The sequence below is a fragment of the Narcine bancroftii genome, chromosome 9 (assembly GCF_036971445.1).
Source record: "Narcine bancroftii isolate sNarBan1 chromosome 9, sNarBan1.hap1, whole genome shotgun sequence".
NCBI lineage: Eukaryota > Metazoa > Chordata > Chondrichthyes > Torpediniformes > Narcinidae > Narcine > Narcine bancroftii.
In genome coordinates, this window is record NC_091477.1 from 66,314,695 (window position 1) to 66,340,387 (window position 25,693).

General features: G+C 43.8%; 2 protein-coding genes and 1 long non-coding RNA gene across 7 annotated transcripts in view; 2 read left to right on the forward strand and 1 right to left on the reverse strand.

Annotated features, from left to right (window-relative positions):
• The window catches only part of LOC138743729 (alpha-1,4-N-acetylglucosaminyltransferase-like), a 42,291-nt gene extending 40,305 nt beyond the window's left edge, over window positions 1–1,986 (forward strand). For all 3 annotated transcript variants that reach the window (XM_069899377.1, XM_069899379.1, XM_069899378.1), the window contains one exon: window positions 380–1,986. In XM_069899377.1, the coding sequence (XP_069755478.1) occupies window positions 380–967 (588 nt within the window). In that variant the 3' untranslated portion in view covers window positions 968–1,986. The remainder of the gene's footprint in view (window positions 1–379) is intronic.
• Window positions 1,721–6,828, reverse strand: LOC138743730 (uncharacterized). Of its 2 annotated transcripts, XR_011345038.1 has the most exons (3): window positions 6,653–6,828; window positions 3,848–3,954; window positions 1,721–1,915 (listed from the first exon to the last, which is right to left on the reverse strand). It is a non-coding gene; the product is annotated as an uncharacterized lncRNA (long non-coding RNA). The 2 variants fall into 2 exon arrangements; XR_011345040.1 differs by lacking the exon at window positions 3,848–3,954.
• A 109-nt stretch (window positions 6,829–6,937) lies between these two features.
• LOC138743728 (alpha-1,4-N-acetylglucosaminyltransferase-like) overlaps window positions 6,938–25,693 on the forward strand; it is a 134,806-nt gene continuing 116,050 nt past the window's right edge. For both annotated transcript variants that reach the window (XM_069899375.1, XM_069899374.1), the window contains exon 1: window positions 6,938–7,300. The gene's annotated coding sequence lies outside the window, so the exon portion shown is untranslated. The remainder of the gene's footprint in view (window positions 7,301–25,693) is intronic.

Sequence of the window (25,693 nt, forward strand, 5' to 3'; positions counted from 1 at the left end):
AACGAGCCTGCAGCAGACGTGGACATACCCCTCCATAAATCTTCGTCTGCGAAGCCAAGCCAAAGAAAAAGAATTGTCTCTGTGGGTGAGGGGAGGAAATGTTGTTTCCCAAGGTGCAGACCTGCCAAATTTACACGGATTGAGACAGGTCATGGATTTATGGTGGGTTAATTGGAAGGATCTGCCCATTCTGCTGTGGGGAGTAAAGAATTCACATGTCCCTTCGAGTACTGGTTTTGTGTTGGCTGCAGCCACTGCAGGCTGGGCTCCATGGATGAACGGGTTCTTAGTTTCACGAAGAGAAAAAAGAGAAGGGATGTTTCAACAGAATGGAAATTAATACAAAGAATTAAATGGGTTTTTGTTCATTACTCCACAGGTAAATCCAAAGAAGGAGAAATATTGGATCCATGTGCTTGCTGATGCCTGTAGGTTAGCATTGCTCTGGAAATATGGAGGCACCTACCTGGACACTGACATTATATCACTGAGGCCTTTACCAATTGCTAACTTTACATGCCCAGAAAGCAGGATGACATTCAGTAATGGGGCCTTGGGTTTCCCTAACTTGAACCATCCATTCGTGTGGAATTGCATGGAAGAATTTGTGGCCAATTACATTGGAGATATTTGGGGTCAACAAGGTCCTCGACTGATTACCTGCATGCTGAAGAGATGGTGCAACAATAAAGACCCAGGTGACTTAATTGGCAAAGAATGTAATGGCATCTCTTTTTGGATCACAAATCGGTTCTACCCAATCCCATATCCAGATTGGATGAGGTACTATGATCCCTGGAAAAAGGAGGATATAGAGGAGACCTTCTCCGACACATATGGAGCGCACGTCTGGAATTATATGAACTCTGAAAAGAAAAAAACAATCATTGCAGGAAGTGGGTCATTAATTGAATATTTTTCCAAGTTATACTGTCCAAACGCATTCAACAATTTAATTCAATCCTAATTAGTTGAGCGTGATTAAGGATATGAGACTATACAATAAGTGACAAAGTTAAATTGATGGATTTTTGTAAATTACGGAATGTAAAATACATAAAACACCTTTGAGGACAAATGCAATTCGAGACACATTCAATGTTCCATTTGGTTTTCTGACAACTGGTCTTTCAAACTTGATAAATCCATTTCACTTGTCATTTAAATTAGAATCAAGCCCCAATTTCCAAGTCAATATCTGAGTCCATGTTTGGACCATGTGTCTTGGTAATGTGTGCAGTCAGCAGAGAACATGCAGCAGTTTTTCCACACTCAACTCACCATAGAATAGGAAAGCACCAGCATTGGTGAAAAAAACATCGACCAAAAATACTTTTGGAATAATCAGGTTTTGATTTTGTTACATGCATTTATGTGAAAATGTGAGTGGTTATCATATTTTTGAAGAATGATAATTGTGAACTTGGGTGGACACCATCCAGAAAACCATCCACACTAGAAACTACCCATGACCAACATCACATAATTCAGCGTCAAACGTATTTCATGCAAAGATAAAAATCAGTGCTGGGGCCCACCTGGCTGATTAAACGGGAATAACTTTTAACTTTATGTTGCAGTGTAAATGATTGAAAGGGAAAAGGAAAATAATCTCACTGCCTGACAACTTGCTTGGCAAGCTGCAGATATGTTTGTCTTTCGGATGCTTTTACACAGATAGACTTGAGATCTTCATGTGACAATAAAATAACAAAGTGCATCTGAATTCATTTAATTTAATGTTGATTTATGCTTGAGAATCAAAGAGAAAAGTTTAAATTGATATCTCCTTGGTGAATAATCACTTATTGCAGAAAGATTGTTAATTGGTGTAAATCTGTTGTTTTTTCTATTACATGTCAGCATCATCCTGTTAAATCTCCTCTGCACCCTCTCCAAATCTTGCACATCCTTCCTGTAATGAGATGAACAGAACTGTACATTATATTCCAAATGTGATCGAATGAAAGTTTTATAGAGCTGCAACATTTCCTAATGGCTCTTGATGAATGAATACCATAATCTTCCTTGACTACCCTAGCAACCTGTGTGGAAATCATGAGAGAACTATGGATATGAACCGTGTTCCTTTGTTCTTTCACCCTGTCAAAATCCCTGCCATTAATCATGATCTCCATTTTCCAGTTTGACTTCCAAAAGCCTTATCTGGATTCAGCTCCATCTGCTACCTTTCCACCCAAATCTGCATCCTGTTGTAACCTACTGCAGCCATCAACACTAGCCACAACACTTCCAAACTTTGTGTCATCTGCAAACTTACTGACCCACCCTTTTACTTCTTTGTCCAGGTCATTTATAAAAATCACAAAGAGCAGGAGACCCAGAATAGATCCCTGCACAACTCCACTAGTCATGGACATCCAGGCAGAATGTGTTCCATCTCCTACTAACCTCTGCTTTTTGCAAGCAAGCCAATTCTGAGTTCACACAACCGAGGTTCCATGGGACTCAGGCCTCATGACATTTTGAATAAGCCTGCCATGGGGGACTTTGTTAAATGCCTTGCTAACATCCATGTACACCACATCTGATGCCCTACCTTCATCAATTTCCTTTCACACTTTCTCAGAAAACTCAATTAGGCTCGTGATTCATGACCTTCCCTCACAACCTTGCTGATTATTGCTGAGAGAACTGTACTCTTCTAAATCTCACAAATCCTATCATTAAGGATCACCCCCCACAATAGTTTGCCTACCACTGACACAAGAGTCACTGGCCTATAATTCCCTGGATACTCCCTAGTTTAAACAAGGGGACATTTTCCAATCTCCAATCCTCCTGGCACATCCCCTGTGCCCAAGGAGGATGCAAAGATCATTGTCCATGCTCTAGCACTCTCTTCCATTCTTTCCCACAGCAACTTGGGCATATCTCATCCAGTCCAGCGGACCTATCAATCCTAATGTTTATAAGATCCAGCACTTCTTCTTTCTTAATCTCAACATGAGCAAGCACATAAGCTTGTTCTATTCTGATTTCACCTTGATCAAGCTGAAGCGAAGTATTCATTTAAGACATCCCCAATCTCCTCGAACTCCAGGCATTTGTTGGCTTCTTTATCCTTAAGTGACTCTATCTTCACTCTCCTCATCCTGTTCTTCACATAAGCCTTAGGGTTTTCTTTGATCCTACTTGCCAAGGTCTTCTCATGCTCCTTCCAACTCTCCTAAGTCCTTTCATAAGTTCCTTCCTGGCTCCAATATAATTCTCACGAGCCCTTCCTGTTTTTTGCTTCCTCAATCTAATGTATGTTTCGTTCTTACCCTTAATGAGCTGCCTCACCTGTTTTATCCATAATGTTTCCCTTTTCCAACTTCCTTGATCCTGTCTCAGTTGGACAAACTTATCCAGAACCCCAATCAAGAGATCCCTAAACAACCTCCACATTATTTCTGCCCTTCCTCCTGAGAACATCTCTTCCTAATTTACACTCCCTAGTTGCTACCTCACCCCAACGTAATTACCCCTTCCTCGGTCAAACAATTCACCATTTTGTCTGTTCTTATCCTTGTCCATAGCTATGATACAGCTCAGGGTGTTGTGGTCACTATTGCAGAAATGCTCTCTGCCACCAGAGCTTGGCTGGGCTGGGTTTTAAGGCAAGTTAAAGATAATCCCGGTTTATATCTTTATTTAACTATTTTTATTGAATTTTATACAACAAAAATTGTAAGAGCAAGAAAAATATACTGTACAGGTACTGAGTAATTACAATGTGTTCTGGATTAAAAACAAACATCGCAACTAATGATAAACAGACACAATTCAATATGATAACTCTTGTCCCTGCAGAAAAGCAAAAGAAGGAAAAGACATTACCTACCTCATCCTAAATCTGTAGCCCCTAAACTAAAAATAGAGAAAAAGCCACTGGGACTCCTTAAACCACCAAAAGGGTAATAGTAACGGAACATTGGTGAATGGCCTTATCTGTAAATAAGTAAGTTCCGGAAGAGATTATAAATGTTTCATATGTTACATACAAAGCAGTAAACCACTGTATTATTCATTAAACATTAAAATATACCATAAAAATGTGCCACATTTAATTAAACTTGACTTCAGTTTGAAAAACATCTAACCTTCTAGAGGTCCAAGCGCGATAAGGTTTGGGTCATGCATTGTGCATAACTAGAAGGAGAAGAGTCCTTCCATCTTAGCAAAGTACATCTAGCCATTAAAACTATCACCTGACAATCATGCACCAATCATTGACTGTTCTCTGTCACCACAACAAATAAAGCTGGAATAGGATGAGATGGAATTGTAACTGAGAAAATATGGGAAAATGCATTAAAAATCTCCTTCCAAAGGTGATCTAATGCTGAACAGGACTTAAATTAATGAAATAAGGAAGAAACCCCATGATCACATCTGTCACATAGAGGGTTGATAGTAGGAAAGATCAGAGCTAATTAATATCTGGATACATGTGCTCTATGTGGTATCTTGAATTGAACAAGTGAATGACGTGCACAAATGGAAGAGGAACGGACCCATTTTAAACACTTGGTCCTTATAGTCTCAGAAAGAATAGTCTGTAAGTCGCTCTCCCAAACACTCTTAATTTTATTCTTCGGCATGCAATGTATTTTAGAAATTAACGCATTAATGAATTCTATTACTCTTTTTCTTGAAAATTTAATTTAATTTTGCATTAAAAAACGTACATAAATTTCTTTATTCAATTATAATTAAAAAATAATACATAATAATTTAAAAACCCTCTTGACAAGGATTTAACTGATAAAATAAGCCAATACAATTATTATCAGGACCTGAGCATTGTTTTAGTTTCATGCATCCACAGATGCTATATCAGTTTGGTTTGCCAGTGTTAATGATCTTCCCAATAGCTGACACTTTCCTTGGATATCCAATGACAAGCCCATCAGCTACCAATCATACCCCTGTTGCAGTACACAAGGGTATAAATCTTTCTGACTACCATGCCAACTGAGTGTTTACCCTCCTAAGCGTGTGGTTTGACACATATCATCCGAAAAACAGTCCTTCTGAAGTTCAAACCATAAGTTAACTTTGTAACCAGATGAGCGTATCTCTTCTCTCTGGTCCACACAAATGCCACTGGAGCATATAAAGCTGTCCCCACCCTCTCCTTGGACATTTATCCCATATATCTATTCTGCTACTCCCTGCAAACAGACCACTGGTGAAACTAATCACAGGGAGATCAGATTCTGTCCAGAAGAAGCCACAGCAGTGCTGCAGGACTGCATCAAAGTCACGGACTAGGGTGGATTGAGGGATGTGACCACCTACGATCACCACATAACCATTGAAGATGATACAGGCCAGCTCCATAGGTATTGAGTATGTTATGGTGATCGCACACTACACAGTTGGGAAAATCTGAAACCATGTCTGGATGGGGAGCTACGTGTATTGCCCTGCCTTCAGGATGGGTGACAAGATGGCACTGAGATGAGCAAGGCTGAACTATCCATGCAATCAAGAAGGCAATGCCGGGATTTGCACAGAGAATCCAAAGACACCTGTATGACACCAACAACATGAGGCACATGTGGCAGGGTATTCAAACCATTTCCGATTATAAATCAATGCTGAGAGTCAGCGACAATGATCCCTCCCTCCCTGGCAGGTCAAACACCTTCTACACCTGGTTTAATGTTGACATACAGCACCATAACAGGCCATTTCAGACCATGAGCACATGACTCCCTGTTGCACCCAATTGACCCACACATTGGTACATTTTGAATGGTGGGAATGGTGGGACACCCAGAGGAAAACCACATAGAAATGGGGAGAACGTACAATCACTTTACACATAGCACTGGATTTGGACCCTGGTCTCTGGCGATGTGATAATGTTGTCCTAACCACTATGCTAACCATGCCACCTTGGTTCGATGAGAAAAACAATGTGACTCCAAAGAAAGACTCATCTCCCCTGAAGAACAGGCAGGCAGCAGAGGCACAGCCAAGGTGAGGAGGATTCTATCCAGGGGGAACACATTCATAGGAGCAAGACCAAACAACATACCTGGTTGGGTAGTAAAGGACAAGGCAGCCCAGCTGGTGAAGGTCCTAATGGACATCTTCAACACCTCACTGCAGCCATCTACTGGCCCGGCGGGTTTCAAAGTTGCCGCCATTATCCAGTTGTGCAAGAGAGCAACAGTAACTGGACTAAATAAGTGTCACTGAGCTCTGCGATCATGATGTGCTTTGCGTGACTGTAATGGAGCGCTTCATATTACACGTTCCAGTGACATTGGACCTGTTCCAGTTTCCTACTATCCAAACACACTGTTAGCAGAGCAGTTAGTGCAATGCTGTTATAGCACCAGTGATCGAAACCAGTCTTGGAATCCCATGCTGTCTGTAAGGAGTTTATACATTTTTCCCCTGAGTTTTCCTCAGGGGCTTCCATTTTCTCCCACCATGAAGAAAATGTTGGAGCTGTAGATTAATAGGGTGTAATTCAGTGGCACGGACCCGTGGGCCAAAATGGCCTGTCATCATGCTGTAAATCCTAATTTAAAATTAAACTGGTCCACACCATCCTGACCACCCTGAGTATGAAGCCTCCTAGTCCAGGCATTGTTCATTGACTTCACCTCAACATTGAACACGATCATACCTCGGAAGCTGGTGGGTAAACTACTCACTGAGAATCATGCCCTTTTCTGCAATTGATTCTGAACTTCTTGTCCGAAAGACAACAGTCTACTGGTAGAAGTATCTCAAGAACCATCACACTGCCCACCAACTCAACCCACCACTCTTCATGTTGCTGGCTCACATCTGCACTGATTGATTCAGTTTAAACCATTTCATTGTTTACAGATGATGCAACAGTGGTTGGGCTCATCAGTAACAATTCAAGTTGGCTGACAGAGAGAGAGACAGTTGGGAGGGTCATAAATTTGAGAGCAAGAAACTGAGTTTCAACATAGAGAAGAGAAAGGAGATGTTTGTGGGCTTCTGGAGGACAAAGATCGACAAATCTCCATTAAACATGAATGGCTATCTTGGAGAGGGAGTAGAGCACAAAGTTCCTTGTTATAAAGGACAACCTATCCTGGATGCAAAACAGCTCCATGTCCTGAGAAGTTTGAAGAAGGCAAGGAAATATCAAGGTTCTGAGCAGGAATAAGACCAGATCGAGGTGTCCAGGAGGATGAAGAAGGTTTCACGTGAGAGAAGGGATCTGTAGTGAGGGTGGAGAATCATGGTTGTGGAAGTAGGCCTGGAGCTGCAGCCAACAGAAGAAGAATTCAGCATCATGGTGTGTACAGATCTCGTTATGGTGGGGTGGGTGGGGGGGGGGGGGTGAAGGGAAAGGAAGATGATGCCTCTATTGAGGACAGAGTATTCAGTTTCCAAGAGAGGAAGATCAGAGGGGATAGTGAAGTCCAGGCAGGGGTTAGGGGAAGGTTCGATGGGGTGGAGGGTGTTTGTACATGTGACTGGGTTCACGTTGTTCTGTTCATAAATACAAATTTGTGGAAATTCTGTTATATTGTGGAAGCACAAAGTGATACAATAATCCAAGAAAGTTTTCTCCCCTGTGAAGTGAGTTCCAAGACATACACGTTGATACCAGTTTTTCCACTCACATCAAGTGAAATAGATTTTCTTTGGCAAAAACATCCAGGTTAGAACATTTAAATTATGAATCATTACACATGGTGGAGAATGACAAACTGGGGTCAGGAGTTAAAAAGTAGACGATACTCTCAGTAAGAACCTTTACTTATTGAAGGATTTACTGTGAAATTTAAAAATATCTCATCAAGGCCAATGGGATCAAGGGGATCCCAGGAATTTCATCTGAAACAGTACAGCACAGGAACAAGCCCCTTCACCAACAATGTTCCAACGATGATGCCAAATCAAACCAATCTCCATCGACCAGCACCAAGTCCTCCATTCCCTGCCTTTTCATGTCCTGTCTAAATGACTCTCAAATATTGTTGCCATGTTTGCTTCCACCAACTCCCATCGTTGCACATTCCAGGCTCATGAATTTGCACCATAAATCTACTTTCAGCTTTTCCCCTCTCACCTTTAAAACTTTGCACTCTGGTATTTCATATTTCTGCCCTGGTAAAGACTTTGAAATCTCTCTCTCCTGCTCATTCTTTTACTAATTTCTTTCTGGTCACCCCTTAGCATCTGAAGCTCCTGAAAAGAAATGCATATGTTTCCAACCTTTCCACATACCTCATACTCCAAAATCCAGGCTGCCTGTTGGTAAACCTCCTGTGCTTTCTCTCCAAGCCCCCTCATCCTTACTGTACTTCGGTGAACGGAACTGCATGGCATCCTGTGTGTGGTCTAACTGAAGTCTGAAACAGCAGCCACATAACCTGACTTGTCTGATCAAGGCCAGCCTGTTGTGTATCTTCCAGTCCACACGATCCCCTTATTGTCCCTTTCAGGGAGCTATGGACCGCTCGTAAGGGTCCTGTCAGTTGGAGAAAATAGAGAAAGGTAGAAATAAGGTGCTGTTTCCACTCACTGAGCAGATACAAAAGCTGAAGTTCAACACCAGAATGTAAAGATTAGTGTGTGTATGTAAAGAACAGTGAGACCTCTCCAACTGGAACCTGGTCGGAAGTCGTGTCAACTGCCAAGTGTGTGTGTGTGTGTGTGTGTGTGTGTGTGTGTGTGTGTGTGTGTGTGTGTGTGTGTGTGTGTGTGTGTGTGTGTGTGTGTGTGTGTGTGTGTGTGTGTGTGTGTGTGTGTGTGTGTGTTTGTGAATAACCAAATCCAGGACAATTCCAGGACCATCCAGACCTTTATTTTTGAGAAGCCAGTTCCCACTCCCTGCACCCTCCCCACATTGACTGACCTTATCGGGCAATGAGCTTGTCAGAACCAGACAGGAATACTGGCTATTATATTGCCACATTACTCCACCGCGGTCCTGAAAGATGATGCCCAGCACCACATCCCCACACAGAGACCGCTACGTGACCGGGCACACAGGCTTCCTCTTGATAAGCTCCTGCTCGTCAAGGAAGAAGAGGAAGATGGAAAAGATGGCAATCGTTCGACACACGGAGAGACCATGGGCTGCTTCTCTACACATGGTGCTGAAGTCTTCTGGGGGATAGAGACATTGCGGGCTCAACAATGCCATGACAGCCGACCAGTACCCAATTCCCCACATACAGGACTTCACGGCCAACCTATATGGAGTGGGGATCTTATCAAAAATTGACCTGGTCCAGAGGCACCTCCAGGTCCCAGTGCTTTCCAGCAATGTTCCCAAGACAGCCCTCATCACTCCATTTGGTCTTTTTGAGTTCCTCTGCATGCCATTCACCTTCAGAAATGCAGCGCAGACTTTCTGGAGACTAATGGACTCGGTAGGGCGCCACCTAGATTTTGTTTTTATCTACCCAGACAACTTCCTCATCACTAGTTGTTCATGAAGGAAGCACCTAACACACCTGCAGCTGCTCTGCCAGTGATTGAGTGACTACTGCCTAGCCATTAACCCAGCGAAATGTAATTTGGGCCTGATAGCCATTGATTTGCTTAGGCACCTCATCAATGAACATGGGGTGGTCCTTCTTCTGTCAAAGGTAAAGGCCATTTGTAAGTTTGCCAAGCCAACTGTGGTCAAAGGTTTGCAGGAGTTTGTTGAGATGGTCAACTTCTACCATTGGTTCCTGCCGTCAGCTGCCAGGATCACGCGACCTCTTTTCGAGCTGCTGTCTGGTCAGTCCAAAGAACTCAGCTGGGATGTGAATCTACGGCAGCTTTCAACCAGGTTAAAGATGCTCTGGCCAATGCCATCCTTCTAGTTCAACCACGCATCAATGTGGCCACTTCCCTCACAGTCAATGCATCCAACACAGCTGTCGGTGGTGTCCTGGAGCAGCTGAACGATGAATATCGGAGACACTCGCTTTCTTCAGCAGACACCTGCGACCCCCAGAGCAGTAGTGCATTTGACAGGGAGTTGCTAACCCTCTACCTCTCCATATGCCATTTCCGCTATTTCCTCAAGGACAGGATTTTATGTACTTCACCGATCACAAGCCCCTCACTTTTGCTTTCACCAAGGTGTCGGATCTGTGGTTGGCAAGGCAGCAGCGTCACCTCTCATATCACAGAGAACACAATGGCTATCAAGCACATTTCCGGCAAGAACAACCTCGTGGCTGAGGCACTGTCCCGGTACATCCATCCTGTTTGGCAATTCACTGTCCCCCGGAATCAACTATATGGCGCGCGCAAAGGCCCAGAGGAAGGATGGCGAGATACCAACCTACCGAATTGCAGTCTCAAGTCTACAGCTGGAAAACATGCGCTCAGGCCATCTAAAATCACACTTCTCTGTGACGTGTCCACCAGCCGACCATGGCTCATCGTTTCCTCCATGTAGGAGCGTCACATCTTCAATGCGGTACATGGGTTGGCCCATGCACCTGGGTGACAACTCAACTAATTGCAGACAAATTCATGCAGCATGGCCTGTGTAAACAGGTCAGCCCCTGGGTCAGAACTTGCCTGTACTGTCAGACATCCAAGGTGTGGAGGCATGTGAAAACCCTTCTTAAGTCCTTCCCGCCGACCTACAGACGACTTGACTACATCCACGTGAACATCATCAGGCCGCTGCCAATTTCCAAAGTTGTCATGTACCTGTTAAAGATGTTGGACAGTTTCACTAGATGGCCAGAATATGTCCCATTCTCGAACATGTCCACAACATCCTGCTCCTGGGCCCTCATTGCCAACTGGAAAGCCCATTTCGGCCTTCCTTCCAATATCATGTCAGACAGGTGGGTACAGTTCATGTCCGGCCTATGGGCTGCACTGGCACACCTCTAAGTGACTCTGTAACAGCACAACATGGCCTACCACACACAGTCTAATGGCCTGATGGAAAGGTTTCATTTGGTGTGGGGGGGCGGGGATCATGTAGTGGGCTGCTCTGATCCACAAGTGAACCAAATCACATAGGTGCAGGCTCACATTGGGCTGATATCACAATGGTCCTGGTTGGGTGGGGGGGGAGGGGGGAACAAAGGATTATGGAGTGGTGCTGATAAGCTTTCTGAGAGTTGCTTGGTTCAACTCCCTTACAGCTTCTGTGTGGATTTTTCTTTTGTCCACTGCACAGCACACCGACCACATAAAAAAACGATAAAACATGAAAATGAGGCTGAAAATGAGGACCCGACATATCTGAAGGTTGACTTACATTCTGAAATATACAGTCTATATGTTCCATCCAAATTGTGTACCTGCTCATTTCATGTACTAGGTGTGACACATATAGAGAGAGGATATAGGAAATGGCAGGCACTTAGTCAGCTGTGGGCACCTAAAACATTAGCACTGCACCCCTGGTCATAATCTGTTCACACTTCCTGTGGAACACAGTTCCTGAATTCTGGAAACATCCTGGTAAATCTTCTCTGCACTCTTTCTGTCTTATTGATATTTTTTCTGTAGTTAAGTGACCAAACCTGCACACGATATTTTGATTCATGAAGGCCAATATGTAAAAAGCTCTCTTGACAAACCTCTCCACCTGTGATGCCACTTTCAGAGAATTATGTACATTATCTGTATTCCTATATCACTCTGTTCCTGGAAAAGCATCTCAGGCCTGAATCATTGGTAATATATATTTATCTCACATGGACACTGTGAGACCGGTTGAGTTCCTCCGGTAAACCAGTTTTTTTTTTAAACTAAAATCACAGTGTCTGCAGATGTTTGTGTTTCACTTCCTCTGGTCTACCATGTCCCTCAGTGCCCAACCATTTTACCGTGTTTATTTTACCTTGGTTTGTCCTTAAAATGCAACACCTCATGTGAAATTCTATCTGCCACTTTTCACCCATTTCTCCAGTGAGACCAGATCCCTCAGCAAGCTTTAAAACCCTTCCTCACTGTACACAACGGCTCCAAACTTTGTCATCCACAAAGTTGCTGATCCAATTTACCTCACATTCATCCACATGATTTATGTAGATGACAAATAGCAATGGTCCCAGAACCGATTCTTGAGGCAGACCAAGAATCGCATGCCTCCAGTCTGAGATTCAATCATCCACTATCACTCTCATCTATCCATTGTCAAATACTGTGCAATACCTTACTATGCATATCAAGCGTCTGAATCTTTTGGACTAACCTCCCGTGTGGGACCTTGTGAATGGCCTTACTATTGATCATGTAGACAATATCCAGTTTAAGTTTGGTTAAACATGACTTACCATGAACATAGCCATGTTGACTATTCTTAATCCATCTCTGACTATCAAAATACTTGTATATCCGATCTCTTGGAACACCTTCCAATAATTTACCTTTCAGTCTCACATCATCCATTGGAGGGAAAGGCATATTATTGACGTTTCAGGCCAGAATTTGGAGAAGAAAATATCAGTTGACTTAGCTTTAACTAGACTGAAACTTCATTATAATATGTTACACACATACCAATATGAAAGATTAATACAGAGATCTAAACAACATTATTATGAATTAGGGGATAGGACCCATAAGGTTCTGGCTTGGCAATTGAAGACTATTAATGCTGTAAAAAAGAATTTGACAGCCACTTATAAACATCAGGAAATTAATGATCAACTTTGTTAATTTTATCAAGAGTTATATACCTCTGAGGAGGTTCAAGACAAGAGTTTTGTTGATTCTTTTTATCTGCATTAGATTTGCCAGTTTTGAGGAATGAGGCTGTGAAGGAACTGAAGGTTCCATTTATAAATTATGAAATTAAGGAGGTTATACAGACAATGCCAAATGGGAAACCTCCAGGAGATGACGGATTTACTGCTGAGTTTTATAAGGAGTTTTATGAAGCTTTGTTCTCTGTATTCAGGGATGTGCTTAAACAAGCAAGAGAAGAGGAATTATTTCCAGATTCTTTTTCAAGAGCAATAATTACAGTAATTCCAAAGAAAGACAGAGACCCTTTGAAAGTAGATTCATGTCGACCAATTTCTTTTGTTACCGAGTATAGAGGACCCCGCCCCCCAAAACCAGCAGCAATAGATATGCACCACAACACAGGGTTACTTAAACAAAAGTAGTTTTTAATTATAATTGAACAAGAAAACAAAATTAAACTTTAACTTATTACTTAACCTACCTAACCTACTTAATCCGCCCCCGCCCCCACTCTAATACTAAGCACAGGTGTGTGTAATGTACATTTAAGATTAGAAAAGTTCTTTGGATCACAATCCATTCTCACTGATTGCAGCCAATCCTTGTACTGTGCACAGAAGTTGACATGAACAAAGTTCACCAGGCTTTGGTGTTTAACAGGCAAATGGTTACCTCTCAGGAGGGTTCTTGCTGGTTTCAGAGAGAGCTTCCTTTTCCAGGACACCCAAAACTGATTCCTTCTCAATCAGTCTTGTTGACAAAACTTGCCCCCTCCAGGGTTCTCCAGATGATCTTCTTTCTTTCAGGATACCTTTCACACTTTAGGTCTTTTCCTTTGATCAGGCAGCCTTCCAAAGTTTGCCAGCTTGTCTCTCTGGAATGGATTTCTGTGTTTTCTCTGTTTTTCACCCTCCTTCTCTGAGAGCAAAGCTGTTCTGTCTCTGCCTGCAAAAATCATATGCTCTCCCAGGCGAACTGTCTATCGATACTTTGTTGCTTTCTGCAAAAGTCTTGCAAATATTCTGTGTTTTAAAATGTGTGTAGGCAAGCTGCTCTAGCAATTCCTCCCAAGCCACCTCTAAGTACCCTGTCACACTTTATTGAATGTGGATTATAAAATAGTAGCTTTAATATTAGCAAATAGACTTGCTAAATATTTACCACAATTGGTACATGTTGATCAGGCAGGTTTTATTAAGTAGAGCTCTGCTTCGGATAATATTCTTAGACTGATTACTTTGATCGATGCTTCGAGACATCAACCCAACCAAGTGATAGTTGCACTTGATGCGGGAAAAGCTTTTGACCGAGTGGAATGGCCTTTTTTATTCAAAGTACTAGAAAAATTTAATTTCAGGCCACTTTTTACTGGTTGGGTTAAGGCATTATATAAAATCCCATTGCTAGGGTGGAACGAATGGACAAACTTCTTCATTTAATTTATTGAGATCAACACGCCAGGGTTGCCCATTGTCACCTGCCTTACTTGCATTGGTCATAGAACCATTGGCACAAGCCATTAGACAAATTAGTAATATTAAAGGAATAAAAATTGCTGAAGATGAGTATAAGATTCATTTATTTGCAGATGATGTGTGATATATTTAACACATCCTGAACAATCTTTGAGACATTTGTAAGATTGTTTAGAGCAATATGGAGCAATGTCTGGGTACAAAGTTAACTGGGACAAGAGTGAAATATTACTGGGGGCGCGTGGCAAGATGGCGTTGGGATGAAGACATGGGAAATCAACTCTCCCTAACTAGACTGTATAAAGCCCAAATTTATAGGACTGAACAAGAGCTTGAATAATTGGGAAAAGTTTCTTAATTTCTGAAGTTGAAAGAAGTGAAGAAAGGAAAAGCACAACAATCGAAAAAACTGTATTTAAAAGTGTTGGAAAAAATGTAAGTTGGGTCTTCCAGACAGAAGAAGCCTCAGGATCAGTTTTCAATGGAGCCAAAGATGCAGCGTACATCTCCGGCTGGGATGGGGGAGGCGTCGGCATCCTTCGTGCGCAGAGCGTCACAAGATGGCGCTGCTGCAACCTTGCTGTCATCAGTCCAGGATGTCCATGGGGTTGAGGTGACGTGCGTGGCTAGCTGTGTTGAGGAGTGCGGGGGGGGGGGGGCATGGGATGCGAACATGAGTGCATCAGCACATCTTTTGGCACATTGGCCTGCAGTGACATGCCGTCAACAGACACCTGCTATCACACGTCCAGCGCTATGAGGATGCGTGTGAATACGCACATGCACGAGGTCCTCGATCTGGTCTGGGCAGCAGAGGGGCCCGCTCTGGGCTGTGCCGATGAGGTCGGCCGAGTCCCATAGCCAGGCCACCAGGGAGGAGATCTTAGTGCCTGAAGAAGAGGAAGAAGAAGAACTGGAATTTCTGGATGAAGAAAATCAAGAATTATTAATAGCTGCTACTAATGCGATTGAAGGTGGGCCCAGAACATTAAAGGCACCTTCACCAGTTTTAATGAGTCCATCACAGGTCCTGATATAGTGACTATGTATGAAGAATTGACAAAACACAATGTTAATATAATGGAATATATGTCAAACAGTTTTCACAGTATTGATGAACAGTTTGCTGACATTAAAGTAAAAATAACTGATATGTCAGGAGAAATTGCCTCAATGAAAATGGATATTAACAAGCGCTTGACAGCTGTTGATGTGGTAAAAGAGAGAGTTAAGAATGTTGAAGACAGAGTTGATCAAATTGAAGAGTCATTTACTGGATGGGACGTTCAGAAGAGAGACTTTTACAGAAAATTGATTCATTGGAGAACCAGAGTCATTGAAATAATATTTAAAAAGTGGGACACCCAGAGAGTATTCAAAGAGTGAACCCTACAAAATTTTTCAGGAATTGGATTGCAGATATGTTGGGGGTTGAATATTTTCCAGAAGGTTTGGAATTGGACAGAATGCACCATCCATTAAGAAAGAACCCTTTCCTGGGTCAACCTCCGAGAGTGGTCTTAGATATCAAGATCGTGAAATGATTTTACATTTGACAATTCCATAGACCCATATGACTCAGAGCCCAATGATGCTTCAGGGTAATAGGGTTTTTTTCTATGCAGATTTAAGTCAAGGAGTTTAACCCAGCTAAAGCAGTTTTGTAGAAGAAGGGGTCCAAATTTGCCTTTCGATATCCGGCGATATTGAAGGTATTCGATGGGCAATATCAGTCTCCATTTTTTCCAAAGGTACAGGATGCATTAACTTTTGCTAATTCTTTGCCAGATTATAAGCTGACTCAAGATTTGTCTACAAAACCTTTGGTGAGTATAAATAAGACTTGGAATGGAAAGGGGAATAAAAAGTTAGAAATTGGACAATTGATGGATTTGGAGGAGGATCCTCAAGTTCTATCTGAATCATGAATGGACTATATATTTTTTAATTGTGAAGTCTGGTTGGGGAGAGGTGGATGACCCGGCTCTTTCCAAAGTCGTCAGCCACTGGTGGTATTAACCACACCCAGTTAAAGGAGGGGGGCTCTAGCTGTTTTTTTTTGGGGGGGTATCTTTCCTTTAGTTTTGTCTTTTTTTTTTGTTTTTTATATAAAGGGTTTTTTATAATCTGTACTTTTTTTTTAGGAGCTTTATTTTAATATTGTATTTTTGATGTGACGTGCCCAGATTGTAGTTGGATTAGTATGTCTGGTTTGAATTTTGCAACTTTTAATGTTAAAGCTTTGAATAATCTGATAAAAATAAAGTATATTTTGTCTTATATTGAGAGTAGATATAGCTTTTATACAAGAAACCCATTTGACTGAAAAAGAATATTTAAAATTAAAAAGGGATTGGGTTGGACAGGCTATTAAATCTTCTTTCAATTCTGAAGCCTGTGGAGTTGGATGTTTAGTTCGTTAAAAATTGCCTTTTATATTGGAATCAGTCTCAGAGAAGGTGAGTAGGATATTAATGGTTAATTGTTAAATTTTCTCTGAGGCTTGGACATTGTTACACGTTTATGCTCCTAATGTGGATGATGAAGAGTTTATTACTGAGGGGTTTTTTTTGGGTTTGAATCAAGTGAATGATAATATTCTAGCAGGAGGAGATTTTACTTGTTGTTTGGATCCTTTGTTGGACAAATCTCCAAAATATTTGAAAAAAACTAAGATGTCGTAATGTTTAGCTCCAGTTATGAAAGATTTGAATTTGGTAGAAATTTGGAGGTTAAACCCGACAGAGAAGGATTTTTCACTTTACTGAGCAAGACATGAGTCCTTCTCCAGAAATAACTTATTTTTAGTATCAGCTCAATTACTAATCAAAGTAGGATATAAAAGTTGGACATTGATTCACTTCTATTAATATCTTGCATTAGCTTTGATATGGTACAATCTAGTTACAGGTGGAGATTTAATATAGTGTTGTTAAAACAACATGTTTGTCACTTTTATTAGGGACCAAATTAAGTTGTGTATGCAATTGAACGAGAATTCAGTGCAGAGTAAGTTTACGTTATGGGATGCATTGAAAGCGTATTTAAGGGGACAGATTATTATTTATACAACTGAATTTAAGAAGAAATATTTGGCAGATAGTCATAAACTTGAGGAGGAGATTAAGGTTTTGGAGAAAGACTTGCAGAGATCCATGACGGAAGAAAAGAAGATACGGTTATCTAATTTAAAAATGCATTATAATACTTTGCAGACATATCAGTATGAGAAGATAATTCAAAGATCTAAGCAACGGTATTATGAGTTAGGAGAGAGAGCTCATAAAGTATTAGCTTGACAATTGAAGACAGAACAAGTTTCTAGGATGATAAATGCAGTAAGGAAAGGTTCAAGGGTTACATATAAACATCAGGTGAGAAATGATGAATTCCATTCTTTTCACCAAGATTATCTTCGTTCTTTGGCTTGGCTTTGCGGACGAAGATTTATGGAGGGGGTAAATGTCCACGTCAGCTGCAGGCTCGTTTGTGGCAGACAAGTCCGATGCGGGACAGGCAGACACGGTTGCAGCGGTTGCAAGGGAAAATTGGTTGGTTGGGGTTGGGTGTTGGGTTTTTCCTCCTTTGTCTTTTGTCAGTGAGGTGGGCTCTGCGGTCTGCTTCAAAGGAGGTTGCTGCCCGCCGAACTGTGAGGCACCAAGATGCACGGTTTGAGGCGATATCAGCCAACTGGCGGTGGTCAATGTGGCAGGCACCAAGAGATTTCTTTAGGCAGTCCTTGTACCTCTTCTTTGGTGCACCTTTGTCACGGTGGCCAGTGGAGAGCTCACCAGATAACATGATCTTGGGAAGGCGATAGTCCTCCATTCTGGAGACGTGACCCACCCAGCGCAGCTGGATCTTCAGCACCATGGACTCGATGCTGTCAGCCTCTGCCATCTCAAGTACTTCGACGTTAGGGGTGAAGGCGCTCCAATGAATGTTGGGGATGGAGCAGAGACAACTCTGGTGGAAGCGTTCTAGGAGCCGTATGTGATGCCGGTAGAGGACCCATGATTCGGAGCCGAACAGGAGTGTGGGTATGACAACAGCTCTGTATACGCTTATCTTTGTGAGGTTTTTCAGTTGGTTGTTTTTCCAGACTCTTTTGTGTAGTCTTCCAAAGGCACTATTTGCCTTGGCGAGTCTGTCGTCTATTTCGTTGTCGATCCTTGCATCTGATGAAATGGTGCAGCTGAGATAGGTAAACTGGTTGACCGTTTTGAGTTTTGTGTGCCCGATGGAGATGTCGGGGGGCTGGTAGTCATGGTGGGGAGCTGGCTGATGGAGGACCTCAGTTTTCTTCAGGCTGACTTCCAGGCCAAACATTTTGGCAGTTTCCGCAAAACAGGACATCAAGCGCTGAACAGCTGGATCTGAATGGGCAACTAAAGCGGCATCGTCTGCAAAGAGTAGTTCACGGACAAGTTTCTCTTGTGTCTTGGTGTGAGCTTGCAGGCGCCTCAGATTGAAGAGACTGCCATCCGTGCGGTACCGGATGTAAACAGCGTCTTCATTGTTGAGGTCTTTCATGGCTTGGTTCAGCATCATGCTGAAGAAGATTGAAAAGAGGGTTGCTGCGAGAACGCAGCCTTGCTTGACGCCATTGTTAATGGAGAAGGGTTCAGAGAGCTCATTGCTGTATCTGACCCGACCTTGTTGGTTTTCGTGCAGTTGGATGAGCCCTTTCCTGCTCACGGTGTCGAAGGCTTTGGTGAGGTCAACAAAGGTGATGTAGAGTCCTTTGTTTTGTTCTCTGCACTTTTCTTGGAGCTGTCTGAGGGCAAAGACCATGTCAGTAGTTCCTCTGTTTGCGCGAAAGCCGCACTGTGATTCTGGGAGAATATTCTCGGCGACACTAGGTATTATTTTATTTAGGAGAATCCTAGCGAAGATTTTGCCTGCAATGGAGAGCAGCGTGATTCCCCTGTAGTTTGAGCAGTCTGATTTCTCGCCTTTGTTTTTGTACAGCGTGATGATGATGGCATCACGAAGGTCCTGAGGCAGTTTTCCTTGGTCCCAACAGAGCTTGAAAAACTCATGAAGTTTGACATGCAGAGTTTTGCCGCCAGCCTTCCACACCTCTGGGGGGATTCCATCCATACCTGCTGCTTTGCCACTTTTCAGTTGTTCAATTGCCTGATATGTCTCATCCTGGGTGAGGACCTCATCCAGCTCTAGCCTTAGGGGCTGTTGAGGGAGCTGGAGCAGGGCAGAATCTTGGACTGAGCGGTTGGCACTGAAAAGAGATCCGTCGGTTGAGGATGGAGATCTTGTCGCCGAGGAGGACTTTGCCATCTGAGCTGCGCAGCGGGTTTTGGACTTGGGGTGAAGGGCCGTACACAGCCTTTAGAGCCTCGTAGAAACCCCTGAAGTTGCCAATGTCCGCGCTGAGCTGGGTTCGCTTGGCGAGGCTGGTCCACCACTCATTTTGGATCTCCCAGAGTTTGCGCTGAAGATGGATGCATGCGCGACGGAAGGCTTGTTTCTTCTCTGGACAGGATGGCTTTGTAAGGTGAGCCTGGTGGGCAGCTCGCTTCTTTGCCAGCAGCTCCTGGATTTCCTGGCTGTTATCGTCGAACCAGTCCTTGTTTTTCCTGGAGAAGAAGCCCAGTACCTCTTCAGTGGATTGCAGTATGGTAGTCTTCAGCTGATCCCAGAGGGTTTCAGGGGACGGGTCCGTGAGGCGGGTTGCATCCTCGAGCTTTGCTTTGAGGTTTGCCTGGAAGTTTCCTCTCACTTCGTCTGACTGCAGGTTTCCAACATTGAACCACTTTCTGGGACTCTACTGTTCCTGGGCTTTGGCTTGAAGTGAAGGTTGAGCTTGCAGCGAACCAGCCGGTGGTCAGTGTGGCATTCCGCGCTGGGCATGACCCTAGTGTGGAGCACATCTCGTTTGTCTCTTTCTCGCACCAGGACGTAGTCCAGGAGGTGCCAGTGTTTGGATCAGGGATGCATCCAGGTAGTCTTCAGGCTGTCCCTCTGCTGAAAAAGGGTGTTTGTAATGACAAGCCGCTGTTCTGCGCAGAGCTCCAACAGGAGGCGCCCATTGTCGTTGCACTTGCCAACACAATGCTTGCCCAGGATTCCTGGCCAGGTTTCTGAGTCTTTGCCGACGCGAGCGTTGAAGTCGCCAAGGATGACAAACTTGTCGTCTGTAGGGGTGCGTTGAATGAGGTTGCGCAGGTCAGTGTAGAACTTGTCCTTTTCTGCTGGTTCCACCTGGAGGGTTGGAGCATAGACACTGATGAGGGTGATGTGACGCTTGTTTTGAAGGGGGAGTCGCATGGAGATGATCCGGTCCGAGTGGCCTGTCGGAAGGTTTTCGAGTTTGGAGGCAATGGAGTTCTTGACCATGAAGCCTACACCAGATAGGCGTCGTTCATCCATAGGCTTGCCAGACCAGTAGAGTGTGTAGCCCGCACCGCGTTCTTGGAGGCTGCCTCCATCCGCCAGGCGGACCTCACTGAGAGCGGCTATGTCGATGTCAAGTCTAAGGAGTTCATGTGCAATGAATACAGACCGACGTTCAGGTCGGTGGCTGTCAGCCTTGTCTAGCATGGTTCTGATGTTCCAGCATGCTAGCTTGAGTTTGTGAGCATCTTTTGATGGGGAGGACGTGGAGGGGGAGGACGTGGACCTGTCCTCGGGCCTGCGCAAAGGAGCTTTTAGGTGGAGTGCAGTGTGCGCAGTACTGGCCCCACCCTTTACACCCATGGTTTGTGTGCCGTGGCCAAGCAAGCTGGGACGTGGCAGCGAGGTCCTTGGGTAGTAGGTATTATATCGGAGTGGCCTTCTCCTATGCAGGTTTCTTACGCGGGCTGGAGGGGTCTGCCTCCCCTCTTAAGTTGGTCTATACTGCCCGGACCGGGGCCGAGGCCGCCGCTGCTCTCCCTGTGCCCGGACTGGGAATGTGTCCGGACTGGGAATGTGATGCAATCAAACATTCAGGCAGCACAGGAAGAGAATTATCTTTCTTTGGTATGTGTGCAAACAATCCTAACCGGCATGATCATGATTATTTTGAGTTTAATAAATCCAACAACTTAAAAATAGACACGGGGCTTATTGTAAAGATGGCAGAATCAAAATCAGAATTTATTATCAGGAACAAGTCATGAAATTTGGTGTTTTGCGGCATCTGAGTGCAATTTTTTATAATATGAACCATCTTACGATGTTACTATAAATAAAAATACATGAAAATAATAGTGCATCAAAATAAGGCAGTTTCTTTCATTCATTGTCTATTCAGGAATCTGATGGCAGCAGGAAAGAAGCTGTCCTTGTGCCAATGAGTTCTCGTCTTTAGTCTCCTGTACCTGTTACCTAATGGTAGCAGAGTGAAGAGGGCATGGCCTGGGTGGTGGGAGTCTTTGAGGATAGAGGCTGCTTTTGTAAGACACCGCCTCATGTAGATGTCCTCGATGGGATGAAGTTTGGTGCCTGTGATGTAGCAGGCAGTGTTAACAAACCTCTGCAGTTTATTCTTGTCCTGAGAGTTGAGGCTTTCAGTGATGCAAACATCCAGAATGCTCTCCACGGTACACCTGTAGATGTTTTCAAGAGTCTTTGGTGACATACTGAATCTCCTCCACCACCTCACAAAATATAGCTACTGGTGAACCTTCTTGTCTCACTATGGAGGCTCCAGGATAGATCCTTGGAGTAGTTGACACCCAGGAATTTGAAGTTCTTGACCCTCTCCACTACTGAGCCCTGGATGAGGACTGGGTCGTATTCCCCTGAATTCCTCCTGAAGTCCACAATCATCTCCTTGGTTTTGTTAACGTTAAGCACAGGTTGCTATTGTTGCACTATTCAACGAGCTGATCTCTCTCCCTCCTGGATGCTTCCTCATTGGTGATGTGATTCTGCCGACAACCGTGGGTCATTGGCAAACTAGAAGTTAGAATTGGAATCATACCTGGCTACATAGTCATGGGTTTATAACAAGTAGAGCAGTGGGCTAAGGACGAATCATTGGGGTGACCCTGTGTTGATGATCAGTGAGGATTGTGGTCTTCCCATGAGAAAGCCAAGGATCCAGTTGCAGAGGGGAGAGCAGAGGCCCAGAGTTTGTAGCTTATTGATCAGCACTGAGGGAATAAAGGTATTGAAGGCCGAGCTACAGTCAATGAAAGGGAAGCCGTATGTATGAATTGCTGTTTTCGAGGTGATCCAGAGTAAAATTGTGCCGATGGAAACTATGTCACAGTAAAGACTATTCTTTTTTAAAACATTTACAAATCCAACAAGGATAAATGCCCTTCTGGACTCAGAGGCCCTGCAGCCTAAATGTACCAAATATTTTACAAACCCTGTCCATTTTTGGAGGGTGTAAGGAAACTGGAGACCAAAAGCAAAGACTGGGTACCAACCTTTAGCAAACTCTAATTGGCTGCAAATAAATCACAATTCTCACTCTTTGGCTCAATGCTGAATGTTCCCAAACTCGGGGTACAAGGACAAAGGCTGTTCCTATATTTCTTTTGTAATTTAAGATTCATGATCCTTTTTATTGTCATGTAATATACAGAGAAAGTAATATTGCACAACATGTCCCTTGTTTACCATAAGGTCGCCAAAGACTCGACATTAATATTGCCCAGTAAGAGCAAAAGAAGCAAAAGGGAATCCCTTCAGAGTCACTGAGTGTCCATGGAATTGTCTCCAATGTCGCGCAGCCTGTGAAGCCACACAGATCCCAGCCTCATCTAGTGACAACCCAAGCTCCAGATCGAAGCATCCAACATGATCAGGAAGGGTTCAGCGGCTGAGGATCTTTGGGAGCCCTTCTTCCCCTCAGTATCACCTCAAAACCTGGTTCTGATACCTGGTTCCCATTGAACCAGTCTCCAGCAGCCCACTGCTTGTGTGGGTCCTTCAAACTCTGACCCCTTCATGGACTATCGTCATGGACACCCTACTGTAGGGTCATCTCCTCTGCTTCTTTGTCTCCTCATTTCTGCTGCCCTACACCATTGCATAAGGAATGGGTGTTTGTGGAGGAGTCCTCTTTTTCTGCTGCCATCACATCAGCTCCAGCATCACCTCCATTTCAATTTACTGCATAGTTTCCCAAACCAATAAGGAATAAATCAAAGCAAAACATTTGCTTGTCATTGGTCAAGGTCAGTTATTCCAGCCCCATAGCATTGTTATTTCACAGAGGAGAGATCCAGTCCCAATCACCTTCACCTGGGACATCATATCAGATGGGAAGGTGTTTGGCATCGACTAGATGGGATAAACTGGCCTAATTGTTATATGGTTATACAGGAAACAAAACTTTACAACAAACTTGCAGGGCTGCACATCAATGCATCTACAGCAGAATCCCTGGCAAATTACTATAAAGGTGTGGTGGAAAGTGTACTGACCGCCTGCATCACAGTCTGTAATAGGGACACCAATACAACCTCAGCATAAAACCCTAAAGAAGGATGTGGACACAGCCCAGAGCATCACAGAAAATCCCCTCTTACTATCGAGAAAATCTCTGTGGAACTCTGTGATCAGAGAGCAGCAGCAATCATCAAAGACCCACATCACCCAGCACATGCTCTGTACTCACTGCTGCCATCATGTAAGAAGTGTAGGTGCCTCAAGGCTCACACCACCCGGTTCAGGAACAGCTGCTCCCCTTCCACCATCTGACTCAATCAAACTCAATCAGGGACACATTGAAGGACTCTTATTTGTGCACTTTATTGATTTTTTAAATTCTCTCTTTATTGCCAGTCAGTTTGTTTACATTCGTTATCTGTTCAGAGTTCTTTATATTTTTTACATGTATACACTGTGTAGAGTGTTTTTGAACTATCAATAAGTAGTAATTCTGCCTCATCACCAGGGAAAAGAAACTCAGAGTTGCATGTGATATCATGTATGTTCTCTGACAATATATACAGGAAATACAAATGCGCTATTTGCCTTGGCGAGTCTGTTGTCTATCTCGTTGTCGATCCTTGCATCTGATGAAATGGTACAGCCGAGATAGGTAAACTGGTTGACCGTTTTGAGTTTTGTGTGCCCGATGGAGATGTCGGGGGGCTGGTAGTCATGGTGGGGAGCTGGCTGATGGAGGACCTCAGTTTTCTTCAGGCTGACTTCCAGGCCAAACATTTTGGAAGTTTCCGCAAAACAGGACATCAAGCGCTGAAGAGCTGGCTCTGAATGAGCAACTAAAGCGGCATCGTCTGCAAAGAGTAGTTCACGGACAAGTTGCTCTTGTGTCTTGGTGTGAGCTAGCAGGTGCCTCAGATTGAAGAGACTGCCATCCGTGCGGTACCGATGTAAACAGCGTCTTCATTGTTGAGGTCTTTCATGGCTTGGTTCAGCATCATGCTGAAGAAGATTGAAAAGAGGGCTGGTGCGAGAACGCAGCCTTGCTTCACACCATTGTTAATGGAGAAGGGTTCAGAGAGCTCATTGCTGTATCTGACCCGACCTTGTTGGTTTTCGTGCAGTTGCATAACCATGTTGAGGAACTTTGGGGGGCATCCAAGGCGCTCTAGTATTTGCCAAAGCCCTTTCCTGCTTACAGTGTCGAAGGTTTTGGTGAGGTCAACAAAGGTGATGTAGAGTCCTTTGTTTTGTTCTTTGCACTTTTCTTGGAGCTGTCTGAGGGCAAAGACCATGTCAGTAGTTCCTCTGTTTGCACGAAAGCCGCACTATAATTCTGGGAGGACATTCTCGGCGACACTAGGTATTATTCTATTTAGGAGAATACACAAAAGAGTCTGGAAAAACAACCAACTGAAAAACCTCACAAAGATATGCGTATACAGAGCTGTTGTCATACCCACACTCCTGTTCGGCTCCGAATCATGGGTCCTCTACCGGCATCACCTATGGCTCCTAGAACGCTTCCACCAGCATTGTCTCCGCTCCATCCTCAACATTCATTGGAGCAACTTCATCCCTAACATCGAAGTACTCGAGATGGCAGAGGCCGACAGCATCGAATCCACGCTGTTGAAGATCCAACTGCGCTGGGTAGGTCATGTCTCCAGAATAGAGGACCATCGCCTTCCCAAGATCGTGTTATATGGCGAGCTCTCCACTGGCCATCGTGTCAGAGGTGCACCAACGAAGAGGTACAAGGACTGCCTAAAGAAATCTCTTGGTGCCTGCCACATTGACCACCGCCAGTGGGCTGATATTGCCTCAAACCGTGCATCTTGGCGCTTCACAGTTCGGCGGGCAGCAACCTCCTTTGAAGAAGTCCGCATAGCCCACCTCACAGACAAAAGACAAAGGAGGAAAAACCCAACACCAAACCCCAACCAACAAATTTTCCCTTGCAACCGCTGCAACTGTGTCTGCCTGTCCCTCATCAGTCTTGTCAGCCACAAACGAGCCTGCAGCTGATGTGGACATTTACCCCTCCATAAATCTTTGTCCGCGAAGCCAAGCCAAAGAAAAAAGAAAGAAAGATACAGGAAATACAGGAAATCTGAATCTGCACCTGTTGTCATTCATGATGCAAGGTTTTGAATTATGGAGCAAGAATGTCTTACTGCTGTTATACTGATAAT